The sequence below is a fragment of the Psittacula echo genome, assembly GCF_963264785.1.
Source record: "Psittacula echo genome assembly, chromosome: 1".
In the NCBI taxonomy this organism is placed as follows: Eukaryota; Metazoa; Chordata; class Aves; order Psittaciformes; family Psittacidae; genus Psittacula; species Psittacula echo.
The window spans coordinates 29,405,615-29,424,739 of NC_137735.1; the positions used below are offsets into that span (position 1 = coordinate 29,405,615).

The window sequence follows — 19,125 nt, forward strand, 5'->3', positions numbered from 1 at the left end:
TGTGTATAAAAGCATCATCTTTCCTACTGACTTTGGGTGATATCAAAGTCCCTATGAAGCTCTGTGGGCCACAGAAAGTCCTGTGGAGGTCCTCCTGAAGCTGCTTTGGCCATCCTGCAGGAGAGGAACACCAGTGACAGCAGTGGGGCCAGAGGGCTTTTTACCTCATCCTGCATTCAGCAGTTGATGTGTGGCTCTGCCATCTTGCCAAGTTGATGCAGGTTAATCCCTGCTAGGGAATCACAGGACTTCACTTCCAGAAAACTCCTCCAACTTTCATCCTTTGCCAGCACAAGCTGGCCTCGCTTGCATACCTGCATGTTTTTTTGCAACCCACCATTTTACTGACAATGCCTCACACCTTGATAGTGCTTTTCATCCACTCACCTTTGAGCATTTGGTGATGATGGCAGACAGTATCGCCTCCTTTCAGAGAAGAACAAAACAAGGAACCTGACAATTCAGCTTGTTTTTGACATAATTTAGAACTGAAAGTAATACAGTATTACAGCAAACAGCTAATCATCCATCAGAGAGAGCTAACTACATGTTTTATAGCTACATGAACAGCAGAGCATGCTTCAGAAATGCACACTCTGTGGCCACAATTCATGAATCCCAAGATATCTGTCAGCAGACTTGGAGGATCGGAAGGTGAAAAAAGGCGAAGGGAAATGAGAAAGAAGCTTCTTGAACTGTGCATGAAGTGCTTTCTTGATTTTCCTGCATTTAGAAAATCAGCTACATTATTTTAGCATACGGCATGATTCCTTTTGTTAAAGCTGACTGAATACTGGGAACTCTGAGAAGCAAGTGTGTTGAAAGACACTAGCAAGAGGCTGAAGAAACCTCCCAGAGCAATGGAGCTGATCCAAGAACTCATATGGTTCTTGTATCAGTGGTCTTGTTTGGGGTTTCTTGCAGAGCCCCACTAATCTTATTCTGGCTCTCTCAAAACACTAGTATGTATCACTAAAACATAGCCTGCTAGGACTTGATACAGAACATATTGCTTCCTTTCATCTCCTTGAGAGAGATTGTATATCTTTACCTGCAGTTTGTGTTCTCCATGGGCAGAAGTATGTCTGAGCTCAGAGAAGCTTGCCTCAGTTGTGACTACAGTGTGTGCCAGTTGGGTCTGCTCTTTCTTCCCAAAGGGCTGCAAGGCAGGAGAAGTCAGCTGGATTTGGCAGGCGAACAAAAGCCTTTATAGCGACTATAAGAAAAACAACTGCCTTATGGTTTGGAAACTCTTGCTGGATCACACGGTGAATCAGAGCATGCCCATTACTGCTTCACATCAGCTCTGCTCTTAAGAGCACAGCCTTGCAGTGAGGCCAAAACCAAGCCTTGTAGCATATGGATTTTAATTTTGTAATAACAGCTCCATTCTCTAGACATGAAGTACATGTCCTCCAGTAATGTGTGATGAAATGTAAATTGTACATATTCTGTATCCAGCCTCGTCACCCATGCTGGCAGCCTCTCCTTGGGAGCCTCAACAGCCCTGAACACCCACAAGACTTACGTTTTCTCATATGTCCCCCAACAAAGCCATGCTTGAAGCCACAAGTTTCACCTACAAGCCACTGGCAGTTTCTTACATGATGACAGACCTCTATGGCAACTAGCCAGAGGAAAATATGTGAACAGATGTGGAAGGAGAAAAAACCCCAACCACCAGAACAAACTCTTGTGAGAGTGAAAAAACTTGTGAGAGCCAGGGCTTTCAGACCTCAGACCCAGGTTACTTCATCTCTCATACAGCATCATTGTGCACCAGTGCCCATGCCACCAGCTGAGAGCATGAGCTGGTACAAACCCAAATCTGGAGTGGGCTCTTCTCTTGGCACCTTTGGGGTGGCAGCCAGTGTCTGTCTTGGATGTACTGTCAGCACTGGCAGGGACTGTGGAGGCTCTGGCTTCTTGCCCAGCAAGCCCTCAGACACCAGGATGGCCTGGCACAGAAGCCTGCAGGAATGCTGCCAACATGGGAGATGTGCTTTTGGCTCAGGACACCAAAGGAGAGCTCGAGGCATGGGGTGGGGGTGGGCAGACAAACATGAGGGCTGGGCTTAGCGTACGAGTTCGTATGGGACAGTAAGGTGGTTGTGTGGGAAGTCATGGGGGTTTGGTTGAACTTGGTTCGGTATAAGAGTGGTTGGCACAAGGATGGAAAAAGAGAATGGGGACATGCTTCATCCTGAGGTGTGACCAGAGGCAGGTCTGTCATCACCACTGTTCAAAGTGTTGGCCAGCTCTTTACATCTTGGTACCTACTGCTGTCAGTGGCAGCACTCAAGTTAACTTTGGATACCTCAGATCTAGGGGTGCACTAACTTCCTGGAGGCCCTGAGGCAAGGCCACTGAGCTCCAGAAACCCTATTGAGGTCAGTAAGCTTTGGATTTGTTCATATCCTGAGTCTTGCCTGAACTGAGCAAAAGTGAAAGGTTACTTACCTCTTCTGAAGTCCCCATTCCTCTTCTGGCTGCCCATACACTGCTGTGCTCACGGCAACAGCTAATCTGTCTTCTGATGAAGATGAATTGTGTCTGCATTTCCTTCTGCTGCTTGGGCTGCAGGAGTCAACAGTTGCCATCAGAGCTGGGAGGTAAGACTGGCAGCAGGGCTCATCTCTCAGTGCATGAATGCTGCTGCGTATCATTGCTGTAGCTCTTGGTGACTGACACAGTCCCAAGGATGCAATGACTGAAATAACTACCTGCAAAAAGCACACCTGTATGGCTCCATTTAAGAAATCCATGCATTATGGACTGCAGAATATTACAGGGCGAATGCATTCTTCCCAGACCCCTTCCTTTCTGGAGTACTACCATAGGGCTCTCTATCCAGCCTTCCCACAGTGTCTTTCTCTCTCACCATCCCAGGTACAAGCCGTGATTTACTTCATTTGCAGGATTTTTTGTTCCATTCTCTATTTGTTGCATGCTTCTTTTCTTGTCTTTGAAGAGTTTTTCCCTGAAAATATGTTGGGCACATTTTCAAGTGCAAGTGGAACTTCAAGCCTGAAACACAACCCAAGACTCACATAGTTTGCCTTTGCATTTTATTTAAAAAAGTAAGAAATGACAAATAAAGTATCCTTGCTTAGTACTTCTTTGCCAGCTAAAGGACAGTCTGCCCTAGTGCTGGAAAAAATTGTAGGATAAATTGGCATAGATGAGCTTCCAGAGAGTCTGTAAATGCAATCTCTTATAACTCTGAACAAAGGTTTCTACTTCTGCAAACGATTTGCTAGTCGAAGTAGGACATCCATTAATAAATGTAAATGTTGGTTTAGAAAATACTGTATGAGTGGAGTTTGAGAAAATTATGCTCTATTGTAGTCTCAGCCAGTTCTTTTTTCCTCCAGAATATTTTTACTGAGCACCGACTTTTTTAGAGGAGTTTTTATCTCAGAGTTAATTGTAACATTAGCATCTGTCCCAGATCAGTAATAATGCAGTTGTACTACTTGCTGAGTGGACAGGAGAATGAACTGCAACTTTAGTTCTTTCTTCGTAGCTGATTCACAGACCAAAAGACAATGAATCTTTCATGTACCACTGCCTTCTGGTATTTTGAAAGAATACATATTTTGAAAGAGCTGAGATTGCAGTTATTGCTGAGATACAAGTGAAACACATTCTGGTTACGTGTTAATGTTTTATTCATGGCTATATGCAATATTAATGCAAAATACTTCCACTTCTCAGTTAGAAATCCTATTATCAGCTTGTGATATTTCAGCTACTTCAGATGACAAGATGTGATAGAATGTGTGAAAAAGCATACATTTTCCCAGGCTTTCTAGATACGGGTTTGGGTCTTTTTCCCCCAACTTCAGACTGTGGGAATGCGTTTTTTAGTGAATAATTCTATTCCTATACCATGAAAATGACTGTAAATTTTGTTACTAATGTCAACAGAGGTGAAACCAAACCTGTAACAAAACACATACTGCATCAGTGCTAACAGCAGCATGTAATAGAGTGTTTTCTTACATACTTTAATGAATAAAAGGTAGTACTTTGCCTTTAAATGCTCTTTCATCTTAAATTTAAAGTGCAGTGTATTTCAAGTTGACACTTAAAGGACACTGTAGCTCCAGTCTTCCCTTTGCCAGTTAATATAAGAAAGCACAGAAGTCCTAAAGGTCAGACAAAGCCCATTGGGAACTAAGCTGCACAGAAGCCATCACTTTGCAACCTGCTCCAAGGACAGGAAAGTGTCCCTGATGCAAAAAGCATAGAGCTGTCATTAGCTCTAAGCAGGATCAATACTGAAATGAAGATGAGCTATTGGCTGTCTTGGTTGATTAGGTTATGTTGCAGAGGTTTTTACGTTTTGTAACAGCAGAACCAAACCCAGTCCTGATTCTTAAATGGTGGCTTGCTCACTGATGAGAGCCTTGGGAGAGCTCAGTCACTTGCTGGCAGCGTAAGGCTGCCTCCAGTTCAAGCTGTCTATCCCGTGTGGAGAGGGAGCAACTGCCATGCTGTGTTAACATTTCTTCTATGGTCATCTTGTAACAGTGTGACTCCCTGGACATCAGAAATTAAGAAAACCCCACATTAAACCAACTTGCAACTGAGATAGGGAGGCTTTCGGCTTTTAGCCCGCTGGCTTGCACCCTCGTCCTCATACTCATCCCTCTCAACAAAACTTGCTGCTCCAGCATGTGCCCAGAAGAAGGACCCTTCTCAGAGGAACTAGTTCAAGCATAGGTTTTCTTTCACATCTTACTTCACCTGAATCCTATAAACATTAGTAAAAATGGGCTTCATTTTGCACAGTGTGAACAGAAACTTCCTCTCAGGATGTAGTTCAACCTGGCTTGAATTACAAATGGTTTCTAGGCAGCCGAATAAAACTCACCCCAAGCTATGGAGCATTAGAGCATGAGGCACTCAGGCACAGCCTGTCCTAGGCTTTTACCCTTACAGCTTCTATCTAGACACTAGAAAATAAGTTGCTCTCTGATAGTATTTTCCTTCCTCATTTGGTGGAGATTCCTGTAAGAAAACATGACTAATGGATTCATAAGTCGAGGCTTTGGTTGGTTGGTTGGTTTGGAGAATTCAGTGAGACTGTGTTAAAGATAAGCTGTACCTCAGCCACAGAAACCCATCTCTGGGGTATTTTGGGCAAATAAGAGTATTTGTCTTCAAAGTTCCTGAATATTTTAAGGAGAAGAAAAAAGTGCTCTGGCATAGCATAACAAACAGGTGGAAATGCTTTCCTTCTATCTGGAATCGATGCTTTCTTTTTCCTCCTAATAGTAAGGTAGCATTAAACCTTATAATGTGCAATTGACTACACTGCAGCAGCAGTGTCCCCTTTGACTTTCAAGCAGTGCAATTACCCTGAAGCCTGCTGGTGGGGGAGGCCCTTCCAGGGGTGAAAAAGCTGGTGGCTGGCAGGACCAGGGCCCCATTTCCTTCCTCGCCTGGGGACCCATTCCAGCCACACCAAGCCACAGCACTGCAGGTAGCACAGGGCAAATAATTCTGTGCTCTGAGCAAGAAAGTAAATATCAAAATGACCATGAAAATTGCCCAACTGGTTAGAACCGGCTCCAGCCAGGAACTGAAGTTCTACCTCAATATACTTAAATCCCATTTGGATGGCATAGATTTCCATTCCAGATGAAGAAATTAATGGCTTTCACACAATATCCTCAGCAGAGATGCCCCAGCATACCAACCTCTGTGGTTTTGGTAGCTGGAATTTGTAATTCCTCCAGGGACTGCATTCTTCTGTTACTTCTATTTTTGGACTACTTGCTTTATTTAGAAAAGAACCTGTGCTCTTGTCAAACCGTACAAGCTATATGAGTCACCTATACAATAACACTAAATTATCTCTGTTATGGCGCAGTTCATCATCATCACAAAGGGATTTATAGAAAACAAACATAGCTGACAGACTCTGCACTTAAGCTTCCTGTGTTTAATCCTTGTGCATGTTTACCCAGCTGAACAGTGTATAATTGAGAAATGGTTTGTTATTAAAATGTTGGGTGTTGCAGGAGCTCCAAAGTCCCATTTTTTTTTCCTAATAAAAATGAATACCATTCCTCTGATGATTTCCAGCTGCCTATCTACAGTCATCTGCCTGCATAATAGTTGTATGAATACTAATGTCTATCCTGAAACTTTGACGAGTAAATTTTCTTAATGTTGTTAGGGCTGCTTCGTAGGCAGCAGTGCTTGCTCATTTAAATGCCTTAAAACACATCCTTCACAAAGCATCACCAATGGGCTCTAACCTTGGACAAAACAATACAGACATTTATGATACAGAAACACAGCAAAGCAAAATATAACGAGCTTCTTGCAGCCTGTATGTCTATAGCTTATTAGAAGTGTCTCCCAAGTAGGAATCATTTATTTCCCAATTTTCTTGTTGCCTTTTTATTGTTTATCTAGTTTGGATTCTCAACAAAATGTTTTGGATCACCTAGTTTCTTAGGGAAATCTCTATAGCTGCAGGCTGTTACTTACAAATTGTTAACAATAATTGCATTTTAAAATGGTGTGTGGATCCAGTTCCCACTGAAAGGCAGTAGGAGTGGAGTGCCCAGTTCCTTGGATTTTTCTGCAAAATCCACTCAGAAGGAAAACCCTCTGATGAGCTGCTCCTTACTCTAAGGAGTTCTCCTGTCCTTCATGATCCTTCTTGTGTGAGCTGGCAGCAGGCAATTATCTCCCCCTCAAATGCACCATTTTCTAGGCTAAACAAGCCTGTCTTCTCTCTCCTTGTAAAACTGGCATTTCTTCTCCTGATTGCCCTTGCAGCCCCCTGCTGTACCTATTACCTGGGGAGCACAGGTGGGAAGACCCATGCCCACCACTCTTTCTCACCAGGTAGCTGGCCTAACAAACTCTACTGTCATGCTCATTTCCTGTATATTCAGGTTGCCTCTTTCCTCCCCAATTTCAAGGAAACCTTCAGCCCCAGGTTTGTGATGTTTACAGAACCAAGCTCAAACACCTGGTCTAGCATGTAGCCTGAGACGCGATGTTCTCAGGCTTCCCATCAAAGTTGCTCTACTGCCCTGAGAGATTTGATATTCATTCAGGTAAAGAGAAAGAACAATTCCTTCCTGGTGGTTCAACTGCTCATCTCAGAAACTTCAGGGCTATAGTCTCTGCTTCAGTGTGGTGTGTCTATGGGAATTTGCTACAGAATATTTGGGTGTATTAAGCATTGAGGTGTTTCAAGAAGATGTAGCAACTGAAGGGAATTTAGGTAGCAAATACATGCTACCTAAATGTATAGACTAGGCACCCTAGTTGATTTAGAGTTTGAACTTTTCTCATGTACCTTTGCTATACATAAACCATGACAAGTCTATGAAGGAGACAGTAATTCCTGTACTAAGGAATACTTCCTGTGTTGCACAGGCTGATTAACTGAGGATTTAAAAGATATGCTGAATAATACCCAGATCTTCAAGTGTATTTAGGTGCTCTGTTCCTATGGGCAACTAGAAGACAGACTGCCAATATGACAGGAGACAGTATAATGACATGCATTATGCAGTTAAGGCTTTAGGAAAATGCACATGCATGTGGGAGGGTAAGTTAAGGTTGCCCAGGCAATCTTATTTTTAGCCTTTCCTATATTTTCTGCTTTTGACTCTGCAACCTACACATTCACTTATAACTTTCTGTTGTAGTATGTAGGCATGACTTGAATTTACATCCTTCTTGCTAAAGAAGTTGTATTAAAAATGTAAAGCTCTCAGTATCTTTCCACTTTAGAACAAGGTTGGCTCATGCCATGCTCAGTGAGGGCTTGTGCCATGCTGGCTTACCCACCTGAGCAGGGCAGACACGTACCCAGGGCCTCCACCAGCACAGCTGCAGGGCCAGCCACACAACTGGGATAGGTGGTAATCTAAGTGCTGCCTTCCCTGTCTGAGGTCTCAGGAATGTGACTTCTGTGTGATGAATCCAGGAAGTTAAAGGATCTGCAGAGATTAGACTTACAGATGGTATATGCAAAAAGCTCTTCATTTGCTTAGCAACTGAGAGAGGCTGCAACAGCCCCAGTGCTCCTCTGCCGATGAAAGCATCCTCCTTACAGTTTGCCTGGCACAGCAGGACTTCTCAGTGACCTTTCCTAATGTAACCCAGGCGTTAGCCCCTTGATGAACTGACTGTTGTAACACAAGGTGAGACTCAGAGAGGCCAGCAACGGCACTTCAATGCCACAGTTTTTAGAGGGCTTAATATAGATCCTGAAGCACTCCTAAAATGGAAAACAAAAATTCTGCTAAATCCTCTCATATACATTTTTGAATGAAGCATTAGAGCTTGTATTAATTCAAGAGATTCCGTCATTTGGCCTTCCTCCACTCTCCCTTTTCAGATCAAACAGGCATTCTGCGTGCAGAGCAACTGCTTATACTGTGGGGGCACAAACCAGCACAAAAAAATACTGGCAGCAGATGGGCAGCCCGGAATGGAAAAGAAAACCTTGAGCTTTTTCGCTTCTTGGATTAGAGTTTGGGAGAGTTACATAAGGAGGAAATGGGAAAAAAAAAATGCAAGCTTGAGAGAAGATAAAATCTGATTAAAATGCAGACTAATATAATTGCAGAACATTACTCAGGCTTTCTTGTGGAGGGAGAAAAATGCCTGCTACTGTGCTGCTATAGAAACCACATAGGGTCTGTGGGTAGGTGAGAGTGCATGGAGCATGTCCCTCCTTTCCTCCCCCATTTCTCTGCCCTGGAATGAAGATCCTATCTTGCTCAGTAAGCTGGGCCTTCAATGGCCAGTACACAGAGAAATTGTTTTCCTGTTTATGTAGTGTCTTTTAATATCCCTGTTCCCTCCCTTTTTTGCTTTCCTCTTGGGAAGCAATGCAGAGCTATGTCAAAGGAGGGGGTAAACTCAGGTCTTCTTGAGCTTTTCACAGGGATTGGTTGACTTGGCTCTACCTGTTGGGAGCATGGAACGTATGTACTGTGCCATGAACAGCGAGCTTTCTTGTATTTACTCCTACAAAGCCAAAGAGACAATCCAGCGCTTTGGAAAGTAAATACTTATCTGGAATGAGCAGATGTGGTCCGTGTTCCTGAACACTGTGTCTACATCGCTTGTTTCCCTGAAGGCACACATTAGTTAATTACCAGAGCACTAGAGAACAAAGTATGGTTCATTCCCTGGCTGCTGATGGAAGTGTTTTTACAGAAGGTGTAAAGCTGCATACGGACTTACCCTCTGAGCAGTGCCACAGAATACACTATGGAAATGCATCCCCGAAGTGTGGAAGTGTGTATTTGCACCAGTTCTGACCCACACCTTGTCTCTGACAGCAGCCACTTTTGCTACTGAGAGGAAGGGATAAGAAATTTTGCATTAAAAAGCCTGATGAGAAAGCCTGTTCACACTCGTGTTAGAGCTCTTTCTGGCCCAAAATACTTGAGAGACTGGTGCAAAATTTGAGGAGATTAAATTACTGCTCCTTAAGAATTTTATGCTAGCATAAAGTACTGTAAAAATGCACTTTCTCATAACTTATAAATGCACACTCCTTCTTGGAACAGAGATAACTATCATTTTTGTCCCAGTGTCTTCCTACAGCAATTGCCCCAGTGGCTCAGTTACGTATTTTAGAAGAACATATTTTGTATCTCACTTTTTCTGCAAGTTCCACCTTTCAATCTGGCTGATTGGTTTGCTCTTTGTGTTCTGACCCAGGGGGAGAAGATCCCGTTCTTCAGTTATTTTAGCACTTTCATCCAGTCACTAATTAATCATCATCTCCTTCATAAAATGAGTTTATTGAGGTGCAATCTCATTTTCATTCCCTTTCACATTTACGTGCTGGACACACCACTGCTGCACACATTGCTATATGTTAGACCTAAACATTTATTTATTTGTGGAATGGTGTTAGAATATTCTCCGTAGGCCTCTAGAAAGGATCTCTTGGTCATTCAGCCTCATTGCCACTGCAGTCAACCACACCATTTTTTCCAAAAATCCCTTTTGGAAACAACTCCAGCTCCATTTAGAAGTTAGACTTGATTTCAACACTGCCACTCCTGCTGGAGGACTGTTCTGGTGTTTTGCTACTCCAACTGTAGAGCTGAACATACCCACTTGTTCTCATGGTAATTTCAACTTTCCCGGCTCTCTCATTTCTCAAGCCCCACTTTCTTTGTTTTGACAAATTGGATACACGAGGTGTTTTTATCCTCCTCTGAAATGGGTTGTCCTGATCATCAGAGTGACTTTTGTCCATACTTTGTTCCACTTTGATTTACTCTTGAATGCTGACAGAACCACACATTGCACTGCAGATCTTTTCTGAAATTGCTTATCTGACATTGCTGGTTTTACGTTTCCCTTTTTACACAGCCCCTACTCTCTTTGTGATTAACCAGTCTTTCTTTCCAAATGCTGATCTCATAGTCAGTGGAAGACATTTTTGTGATTAATTTCTGCATGTCATTAGTATTATCAAATTTAATTATATTTTCATTAGTTCTAAGAGGCATGCAGGATCTCCTATAGACTAGTCCCACCCATGTCTGAATTGGTAATGTCTCCCAGCTCTGCCAACAGGTAGATTTCATTAGTATGCTCACGTTCTCAGTGACACCACCACAATAAAAATATGAAGGACGATAGGAGCCTTGATGAATTCCACAGAGCAACTTTCCTTCAGTCTGACACTTCCTGTATAAAACACCCCTCTGTTGTTGTCTCCTGATACCCATATTCTTCTGCCTTAACATCCATTTCCTGTCTGGGCAGTATCAGGTATTATTGACATCACATAGATTACATCTACCACATTTCCTTTCTTTAAGGAAAAGGGAAACAAAGTTGTATCAGAGGAAGATATCATGCTGAAGAAACATCTCATGCAATTGTATACTTCATTTTATCCCATTTATTCCCATATCTTTAATCATTCTTTCCCGCAGAATTTTTCCTAATTATTGTAAATTATTTCCCTCTGTTTCTTTAATGCAAGTATTCCAGAATATTTTGGGTGCTGCAGTAAAACTTCTTGCTCCTTTCACCCTCATCTCCATACACATGGCCCACCTGCACTCTGAACGAGATAGTGTGTTTTTCCCCACTGCAGTAATTACCCATTATTTTCTTCCTGTTACTCATCTTCCTTCTGCTCCCATCTTTCACATAATCATCTTTATTAAAAGTGGAAGCAAAATGCTTCTTGGTTTGGTAAATATTGCCAGGCTTCCTTCAATCTGTATGCTCTTCTCACTGCATGACAGCCCTTTTCTTTTTCCCTGGCTGAAGCAACTGCTTCTGGATGCCATTATGTATCTTCTGTATTTCCTCATCTTGACAACTAAACTTTCTTGGGAGAGTGATCCTCCTCGCTGTTACATGTAGATTTCTATTTCCAGTGACCTTAGTTACCAAGCTGCTAGGAGATCTTCTATGAAACCTTTCCCCTTTGCTTAAGATGCAACATCCAGATAATTTCTGCTGCTCTGGCATGAAGAAGTCTTTCCTTTGTATTCAAGTCCTTGAGTCCTTCAGCCTTGTTGATTTTCTTCTGATTAGGTCTCTTACTCTGTCCTCTTTTGACTTGGAATGCCTTTTTATAAATCTATGCTGTACCCATCTATTCATTTTCAACTGCATCTATGAAAATCATTTTCCCCTTGCTAGCCTTACAATATACTCCCTGCTAAATCACCATTACCTGGTGACAATGGCTGTCAAACAGGGCTTATTCTCTATTGTACCCAGTGCTGCTCAGCTCCAGGCATCATTCATAGACTCTGCTCTCACCTTTCTATCTGGGAAAGCAGCACTACTGCAGGAGCAGCAGTGTGCTTCATTATATTCCAGGTATCTTTCTTCATTCGCAAAAATGTAGCTCTGCAGCTTATGGACAGCTCTGCAGAAATGCAGGTTTGCTGCGATGGTGACTGCCTTTGGCCAAAGTCATCATCATCAGGCTCCCAGTTCTACCCCTGACCCTCTTTAACCCTGTGCCTGCTGTGGTTTTGAGCCACACACTGGGTCTATTGCTTTTTGTGTGTGATTAGCACTGTTACCCAGTGGCCTTTACAACGAGGTCTGTCTTTCCTGAACAGGAGGGTGGTTTTATCCCGCTCCGTCACCTCTCTCCTAGCACGCTTTGTCTGGGGGGCGTGCAGGTTTTACTCCTCCATTTTGTGCTCAGGCTCCTTGCTCATGCCGGCAAGTGTTGCAAGTGCTCCCCGGTGGGTACCGTCCCCCGCTCCCCACCCACCTCTCCTGTATATTTCCTCTCCCTTGCCATCAGCGTCTGCTGTGTCTTTATCCGTTCTCACATCCATGTTTTACTCAATTTTCCCCCTTTTTCTGTGAGTTATAACCGAGCTCAGCAGGCACAGACCTTTCCCAGCCTCGTCCTTTGCTTGCAATTCTTTTCCCTGCAGTTGCAGCCGTTCTGGTTTCAGTCGGCTGCTGCTTTGGGTGGTTATTTGAAAGGGCTTTTTGCCCTTTGCCAGGGCTGGAAGGGAAGTGGAAGGGAAGGAAGAAGGGAAAGGTAAGGCGAAGGAAAAGGGAAGGAAAGGGGAGTTTTGGGGATGTGGGTGCAGTGTGGGACGCCGGGCGTGCACAAGCCGACACCCGGCCCTACGGGGCCGCAGGGCTGACGTGCCCTCGGCCGAAGGACTGAGCCTTACACACGCTGCCTGCGTTTGGGTCAGCCTGGCGGGACGTGGCGAGACAGCCCGGAGAGGCGCCGAGGTTGGGTTAACGGCTCGGTCGGCTGCCGTTAACGGCTGGAGGCACCTCAGGAGCCTGCAGGTCTCACAGCGTTCCCAGGCTTCTCCTCACGCCCAGGAGCGCCTGGCCGCTGACAGCCCTCACCCCGCTGCCCACAGCCCCTCCGCCCGGAGGCGGCCACCCCCCGCCGCCGCTCGCCTCAGCCCGGTGGGGCGTGGGGCGGAGCTTGCGGAGGGGCGTTGCGCGGCCGGGCGCGTTGATTGGTCTGCCTGAGAAGGGGCGGGGCCTGTGTCGCGGGCGGGGACGAGAAAAGCGCGGTGGCAGCGGTGGGCGTGAGGCGGTGTGGTGGGTGCGGAGCGGCGATGCGCCTGACTCAGAGCATGTGCACCATCGCCGAGTGCGCGCCCGGCGGGGACGGCTGCCCCTCCGCACGGCCCCGCCTCGTCAAGATCGCGGTGGTGGGGGGCAGCGGCGTGGGCAAGACAGGTAAGGGCGGCGGTGGTGCTGGAGGGGCGGCGGGGGGCCGTGAGGGGCGGTGGCGCGCGGCTAACGGCTGTCTGTGCCTGCCCGCAGCGCTCGTGGTGCGGTTCCTCACCCGGCGGTTCATCGGCGACTACGAGCGGAACGCAGGTAGGCGGGCGGAGGGGCGGCTTGGTTCCCGCTGGGAGCCGTGGGGATCGCGGTCTTCGCGGCCGCGGAGGAGGAAGTTTACCAGGAGGAGGAAGAGCGGTGCCCCAGCCTCTGCCCCGCCGGGGGCTTCCTACCCCAGAGCCGCTCGCGGGGTACCTGGGTTGGAGAGCGGGGGGTGCAAGGCATGGAATCAGTGAATGGGTTGGGTTGGGAGGGACCTTAAGATCATCCAGTTCCAGTCCTCCTGACACGGGCAGGGACAATTTCCACTATACCACGTTGTTCCAAGCCCCGTCCACCCTGGCCTTGAACACTGCCAGGGATGGGGCAGCCACAGCTTGTCTGGGCAACCTGTGCCAATGCCTCACCACCCTCATAGTGAGCTCCATCCTGGAAGTTAAACTATAAAACCTAGCCCTAAGCCAGGTCCCAAGTGTAAAAGGAAGAGCTGAAAGCTGTTGGAGCTGTAGGTGCACTGAATAACCCCTAAGCTGTTACGAGACTAGTTGCTCACTTAAAATCTGTGCCCTGGGCAGCTCTGGCAGCCCATGGGAAGGTGCATATCCACCACAGCAAATACATTCTCCGTGATCACAGCCTCACTAGCACTGTGTTTCACTGTGGTCTCTGATAGGCCTTACTTCATATGGTGAAAATGTCTCTCTTTGAAGTCCTTTAGATAAAATAAGAAAGTATTCTCCAAACCTAATACTGCATTATTCTTTGCAAGCTGAATGCTAGCAGCTATATGATCTGGATAGTACTAGCTTAGTAGCCATAATGCTGGAGTGTAGTGCAGCGGGAAGTCTAAACTAATGTGAATGTAAAATATATACCTGTCTGTTGACGAAGTTACTTTGAAAAAACTAAACACACACACACACACCCCCAACAAATCTTACAAGCCAGCCAGCAGAGAGCTTCACTAAAGCATGAAAATAATAAATGAAAAACAAACTACTTTTCTGTATTAAAAGCTGGTTATTTTGCACACTTACCTTTATCTAAGCTAAGACAGTCTTTAAGAAGTGTTTAAATCCTAGGTTGCACATTATTGAACGCCAAGCTTCCAAACAAGTCAATGCAAGATCAAATCCCAGGCTTCTAGTAAAGCCATAAATTTATGGGCTGCTACGTGCAAAAAGCTTGCAGCACCGGTTCCTTGTGTCATAAACAATGATACAACTTTCTGTACCCAACTAATGGGCAGCAGTAGTAACTTATGTCTGTAGAGTGCTGGCTGTATTTGTGAACCTGTTGGTGTTCTTGTCAGGTAATCTCTACAGCAGGCACATCCAGATAGATGGAGAGATGGTGGCTATTCAAGTGCAAGATACTCCGGGAGTTCAGGTGAGCTAGATGCAGCCATGCAGTTTACCAGAGCAGCTCTGAGTTTGTGTCTGCTTGTGTGTCTCTGCACATAACCATCTTGTTATGGTCTTTCTAGAAAGTATTTTGCTGTCCATTTCAGAGTTCAGTGTTCTGTGTGGGAGAGGTGGCAACCTGTGTTTTAGCCAGCCAAGCCAGATGTGTTTGGTGCCTGTAGTGTGCTGGTAGTAAAAGAAAGCAACTTACTGTTTCGATGAATTGTTTGTACGTTGGAGGGCCATTACTTCAGAGTGGCTGAACCACTGGAGTGTCTTGTTCCTGTATATTGGGAACATTGGACACAAACCCAGAAACAATTCTGTGCCTATACAGTGCATGCAGAAGAAAATGTCATGATCACTGCCCCACAAGCTTCATAAATGTGCGTGACAAAGTGAAGTCTGTATTGTGGCTGTGCTCATTAGCATGTCACAAGTTAAAGTTATGGATGTATAGACCTGAGTAATGCTGGATTGTTGCCTTTTTGAACTGGGCAACACTCCAGGTCTAAATGCTTCCAGCTCATATCTTTGCTTCCCCAGACTTACTGTCTAGCCAGTTAATTTCCCATTCTATGGAACTACAAAGTCTTTCTCTGCATGCAGAACTACTCAGGTCAATTTTCCATTTGAGTATAGCAAACACCAGTGTTAAATTCCAGCTTTTTGCAGCTGAATCAACATATGCATTTATTCACCATGCTCAGATTAAGCTTGTACTTAAAATGTGAAATGCAAATATATATGTCTGAAGCTGTAAAAAGCTATTGGGCTTTACAGACTCCTAAAGACAAGTACCTTTAATCTTTTATGACATCATCTATCTAATTTGAGACCATTCATTTTTCAGATCCATGAACACAGTCTGGATTGTAATGAGCAGCTGAACAGATGCATTCGCTGGGCAGATGCCCTGGTGATAGTCTTCTCCATCACAGACTGTAAGAGCTATGAGCTACTCAGTCACCTGTACCATCACATTCGACAGTTGCATCCAGGAAACACAGTCCCTGTTGTCGTTGTCGCAAACAAAGCTGACCTCTTGCACATCAAAGAGGTGGAGCCTCAGCAGGGACTTCAGCTGGCCAACATGCTGGGCTGTACTTTCTATGAAGTATCTGTCAGTGAAAACTATAACAATGTCTTCAATGCCTTCCATCTCCTCTGTAAAGAAGTCAATAGGCAGCAAACAACCAGCACCCCCGAGAGAAGGAGAACCTCTCTTATTCCACGGCCAAAATCACCCAACATGCAGGATCTGAAAAGAAGGTTTAAGCAAGCTTTGTCTGCCAAAGTGAGGACTGTCACTTCCGTTTGACAGCAGACACTCTGGTCTTCCCAGCGCTTAGCCTGAGACTGAAACCTGGGGTGTTTAACACTGGCACATCTAGAGTCTAAGGCATTGTGAAAGAAGGATGGTTCAGGTAGTCTTTTGCATGGCTATAGGAGTTTTTAAGCATTTGCTTAAAAAAAGTAGTCACAGATTGGAAAAGAAAAAACCCGAAAACTCTTGAAACAGTTCTAGGATGTGACTTGGAGAATGAATGTTTTCAAATGGAAAAGGAACTTGTCAGTAAATGAAACAAGCTTTCAGTTTGCTTTTCTTCAGTCATACAGCTTTGGCTTTCATTTGTGCAGAAACAACCTTTTAGCTGTAACTCAACCTGTACTTGAGCAGGGAAACACCCTGAACTGCAGTTCACTGTTAAGAAGTAACCACTTGAGTCTTGTTTTTCCATGGATGAAGGGCAGCATGATGTATCTGTTTAATTTCATTGCACAGCAGAACTGTTTATCTCAAAACAAATAAGCAAACATGAAATTGCTCTGTAAAAATAAGTGTAAAATAAGTGGATAGGACTGGGTATCAAGACTGTAAACAATGGTCCTTTATTTTTTTACTAGCTATGGTATTGCTGACAACTTGATGAGATTTCTTTGTATGCAAAACTATTGTCCAGAGGATGTAAACATATCTACTTACAAATAACCTGTGGGGTTTTTACAGACTAAAATGATTCAACTTGGAGCTTTTGAGGAATGAGTGTGGAGGTGGAGTCCATTATAGCTGTCAGTATAAGACACCTCTCTTCTCTCTCCTGTGTGCAATAGGCACAGAAGGAATGTGGCTGTGATTCAGTGCGGTGTGAAGCACGCTCCAGGCAATGAAGCTGGTGGCATATTCTGAGCTGAGCCAGTCCCTCTTCATCCTTAAACATGTGGCAGATTTATATATATATATATATATATACACACACACTTTTTTTCTTTTTTGACATTGAGCCAATGGAGTTCACAGCCTGAGGGCCTTATACACATGCACTTTAAAAAGCCAGTTGTGCTTTTGTTTAAACTGTAACTTATTTATTTTGTGTACAGTTACTCCTCCTAGGGAGTGAACTTTTCATTCTTACTGCCTGGTTCAATATTAAACTTTTGAATTGCATCTTTTCTTGTGTGTTCTGTGTGTGTGAGAAGCAATGGGCAATAACCAGTGAAATGTTGAGACAAAGCTAGAGCTTTCTCAAGGTAGTTAATGTACATTAGCATAAGCCACAGGGGGGGAGCTCTCACAACAGCTTTACAACTTCCTTTTAAGAAATCCTTGTAGGACAGGAACTGAATGAGGCAGAGATTTCAAATTAAAATGGGATTCTTCATTTCCTCTTGTCAAAGAAACCCACTCCAGTGAGAAAGGAATGGTGTGAGGTAGGTCAAAATCTGAAAGAACACTAAATCTTTCAAGTGACTGCTACTTTCTCAAAGCGAAAAAAACAAGCCACCAAACCAAAAAAGCCCCAACTTTATGTATTGAGCTATATCACAATAAGGAACTTAATCAGTGCAAGTCTTCAATTATTTTATTACTAAGACCCTTCCTGAGGAGGTTGTGTAGGCTGGGACTAGGGTGGCTGCTGCACATGGGCTCACCTGGTTAGCACGCAGCTGTAATACCTGGTCCAGGGAAACCCTGACAAGGTGCTGCTGCTGATAATCTTTCTGAGCATGAGTTCCTAGCCAAGTGGTTTAGGATTAGACTTGCAAATAAAGCTGGGCTTGCTTTTGCCATCTGAGCTTATTAAATCACCAAATACTGCATAGCTTATTAATACAGTAGTAAAGCTGCTTGCCAAAGGTGGCTTTGTGTTTTCTCCTCTATCTTTTGAGTATCACTTAGTGTCACACACAGAGGACTTTGGCACTCTTTGCCATGGTCCTAAACCTGCCCAAGCGAAGCGGCTTCTGTGCTGTTCCTGCTCATCTGATCAGCACACCCCCTGGCCTTTTCCCAAAGCACAGGCTATGTGGAGCTGCTACAGCTATTTCCTACAAATAAGCAGCTATTACACTAGGGCCAATGGCAAGACTCAGCTCCCGGCTTTTGTGATCATCTTCTTTCTTCAGCTGCTTGAGTACAAGAGGATGGCCGAGTCCCCAGAATCCATTGCCATTTCAGCTTTGGCTCCACTGGCTGAAAAGATTCCTGCATAGTGTGTGGGACTGGAACATTAGTTTCTGCCTCAGTTGGAGAAAGTGCAAGAGCATCAGTGTCTGCTTACAGTTACACTCCCCCACCTCTTCTAGCTCTCCCATACAGCATGCCCTTAGATGGCCAAGTCAGAAACCTCAGAGCATCTGATGGGAGACACATTAGGGAGAGATGACCAGCTTCCATTATCACCAGAAAGCAGCAGCATCATCTCAGGTGTGAGTAGCTGAACTCACTGACCAGCAACGGCCACTGGATGTAAGGGAGCCTTTCTGCTGCCAGCAGGGTGCGGAAAACCTTCTAGGACACCTCCCAAGGCAAAAGGTCTTGGTTCTCTGGGGCAAACAAATAAAGCAAAAGAAAAGGGGATTGCAAGAATATGCAGTCCTGGCATGTGTAACTCTGCGTACTAGGAGTGAAGGAGAAGATGGATGAGATTTGGCATTGTAAGAGCATTGCTTTATTGATTACAGAATTTACAAAACACCTACATTCTAAGATTAAACAGTACAGAAGACAGAAAAAGAGACTGGTTATTTGCTTTCAGTTGCTCCGTTCAAACTATTTCTTAAGCTTTTAACACTGCAGTCTCATAATAATTCTCATTTTTTATAGCACAAAGTTCCATTCTATAGCCATTCTTATAAATTTCTTTTCCACAGAGGCGACATTGTCCATGCTTTATAATTGGTCCATTGTTTCCACCCAGCCACCCAAAAGTGAATTTAAATCAAAATGCACCCTTTTCTGAAGACCATTATAAACATTTAAGAGAACTTATCCTAACCAATGAACAAAGGTTAAAAAGCTACTTCCCATGTAATCTACTCCTTTGGCATAATAAAAAAATGCTCTGATAGACTGAATGTCACTTGCAATTTCACATTCTCATCTCAGTGTAAGCTGCAGTCTTAG

At 44.4% G+C, this 19,125-nt stretch overlaps 1 protein-coding gene across 1 annotated transcript; it reads left to right on the forward strand.

Moving 5' to 3' along the window:
- Positions 1–13,085: 13,085 nt before the first annotated feature.
- RASL11B (RAS like family 11 member B) lies at positions 13,086–16,038 on the forward strand (the record flags this gene model as incomplete). The annotated part of the gene is made up of 4 exons (XM_080626414.1): positions 13,086–13,209; positions 13,297–13,353; positions 14,627–14,703; positions 15,571–16,038. 4 exons carry the CDS (start codon positions 13,086–13,088, stop codon positions 16,036–16,038), a joined length of 726 nt encoding a protein of 241 aa, XP_080482540.1.
- Positions 16,039–19,125: the final 3,087 nt, after the last annotated feature.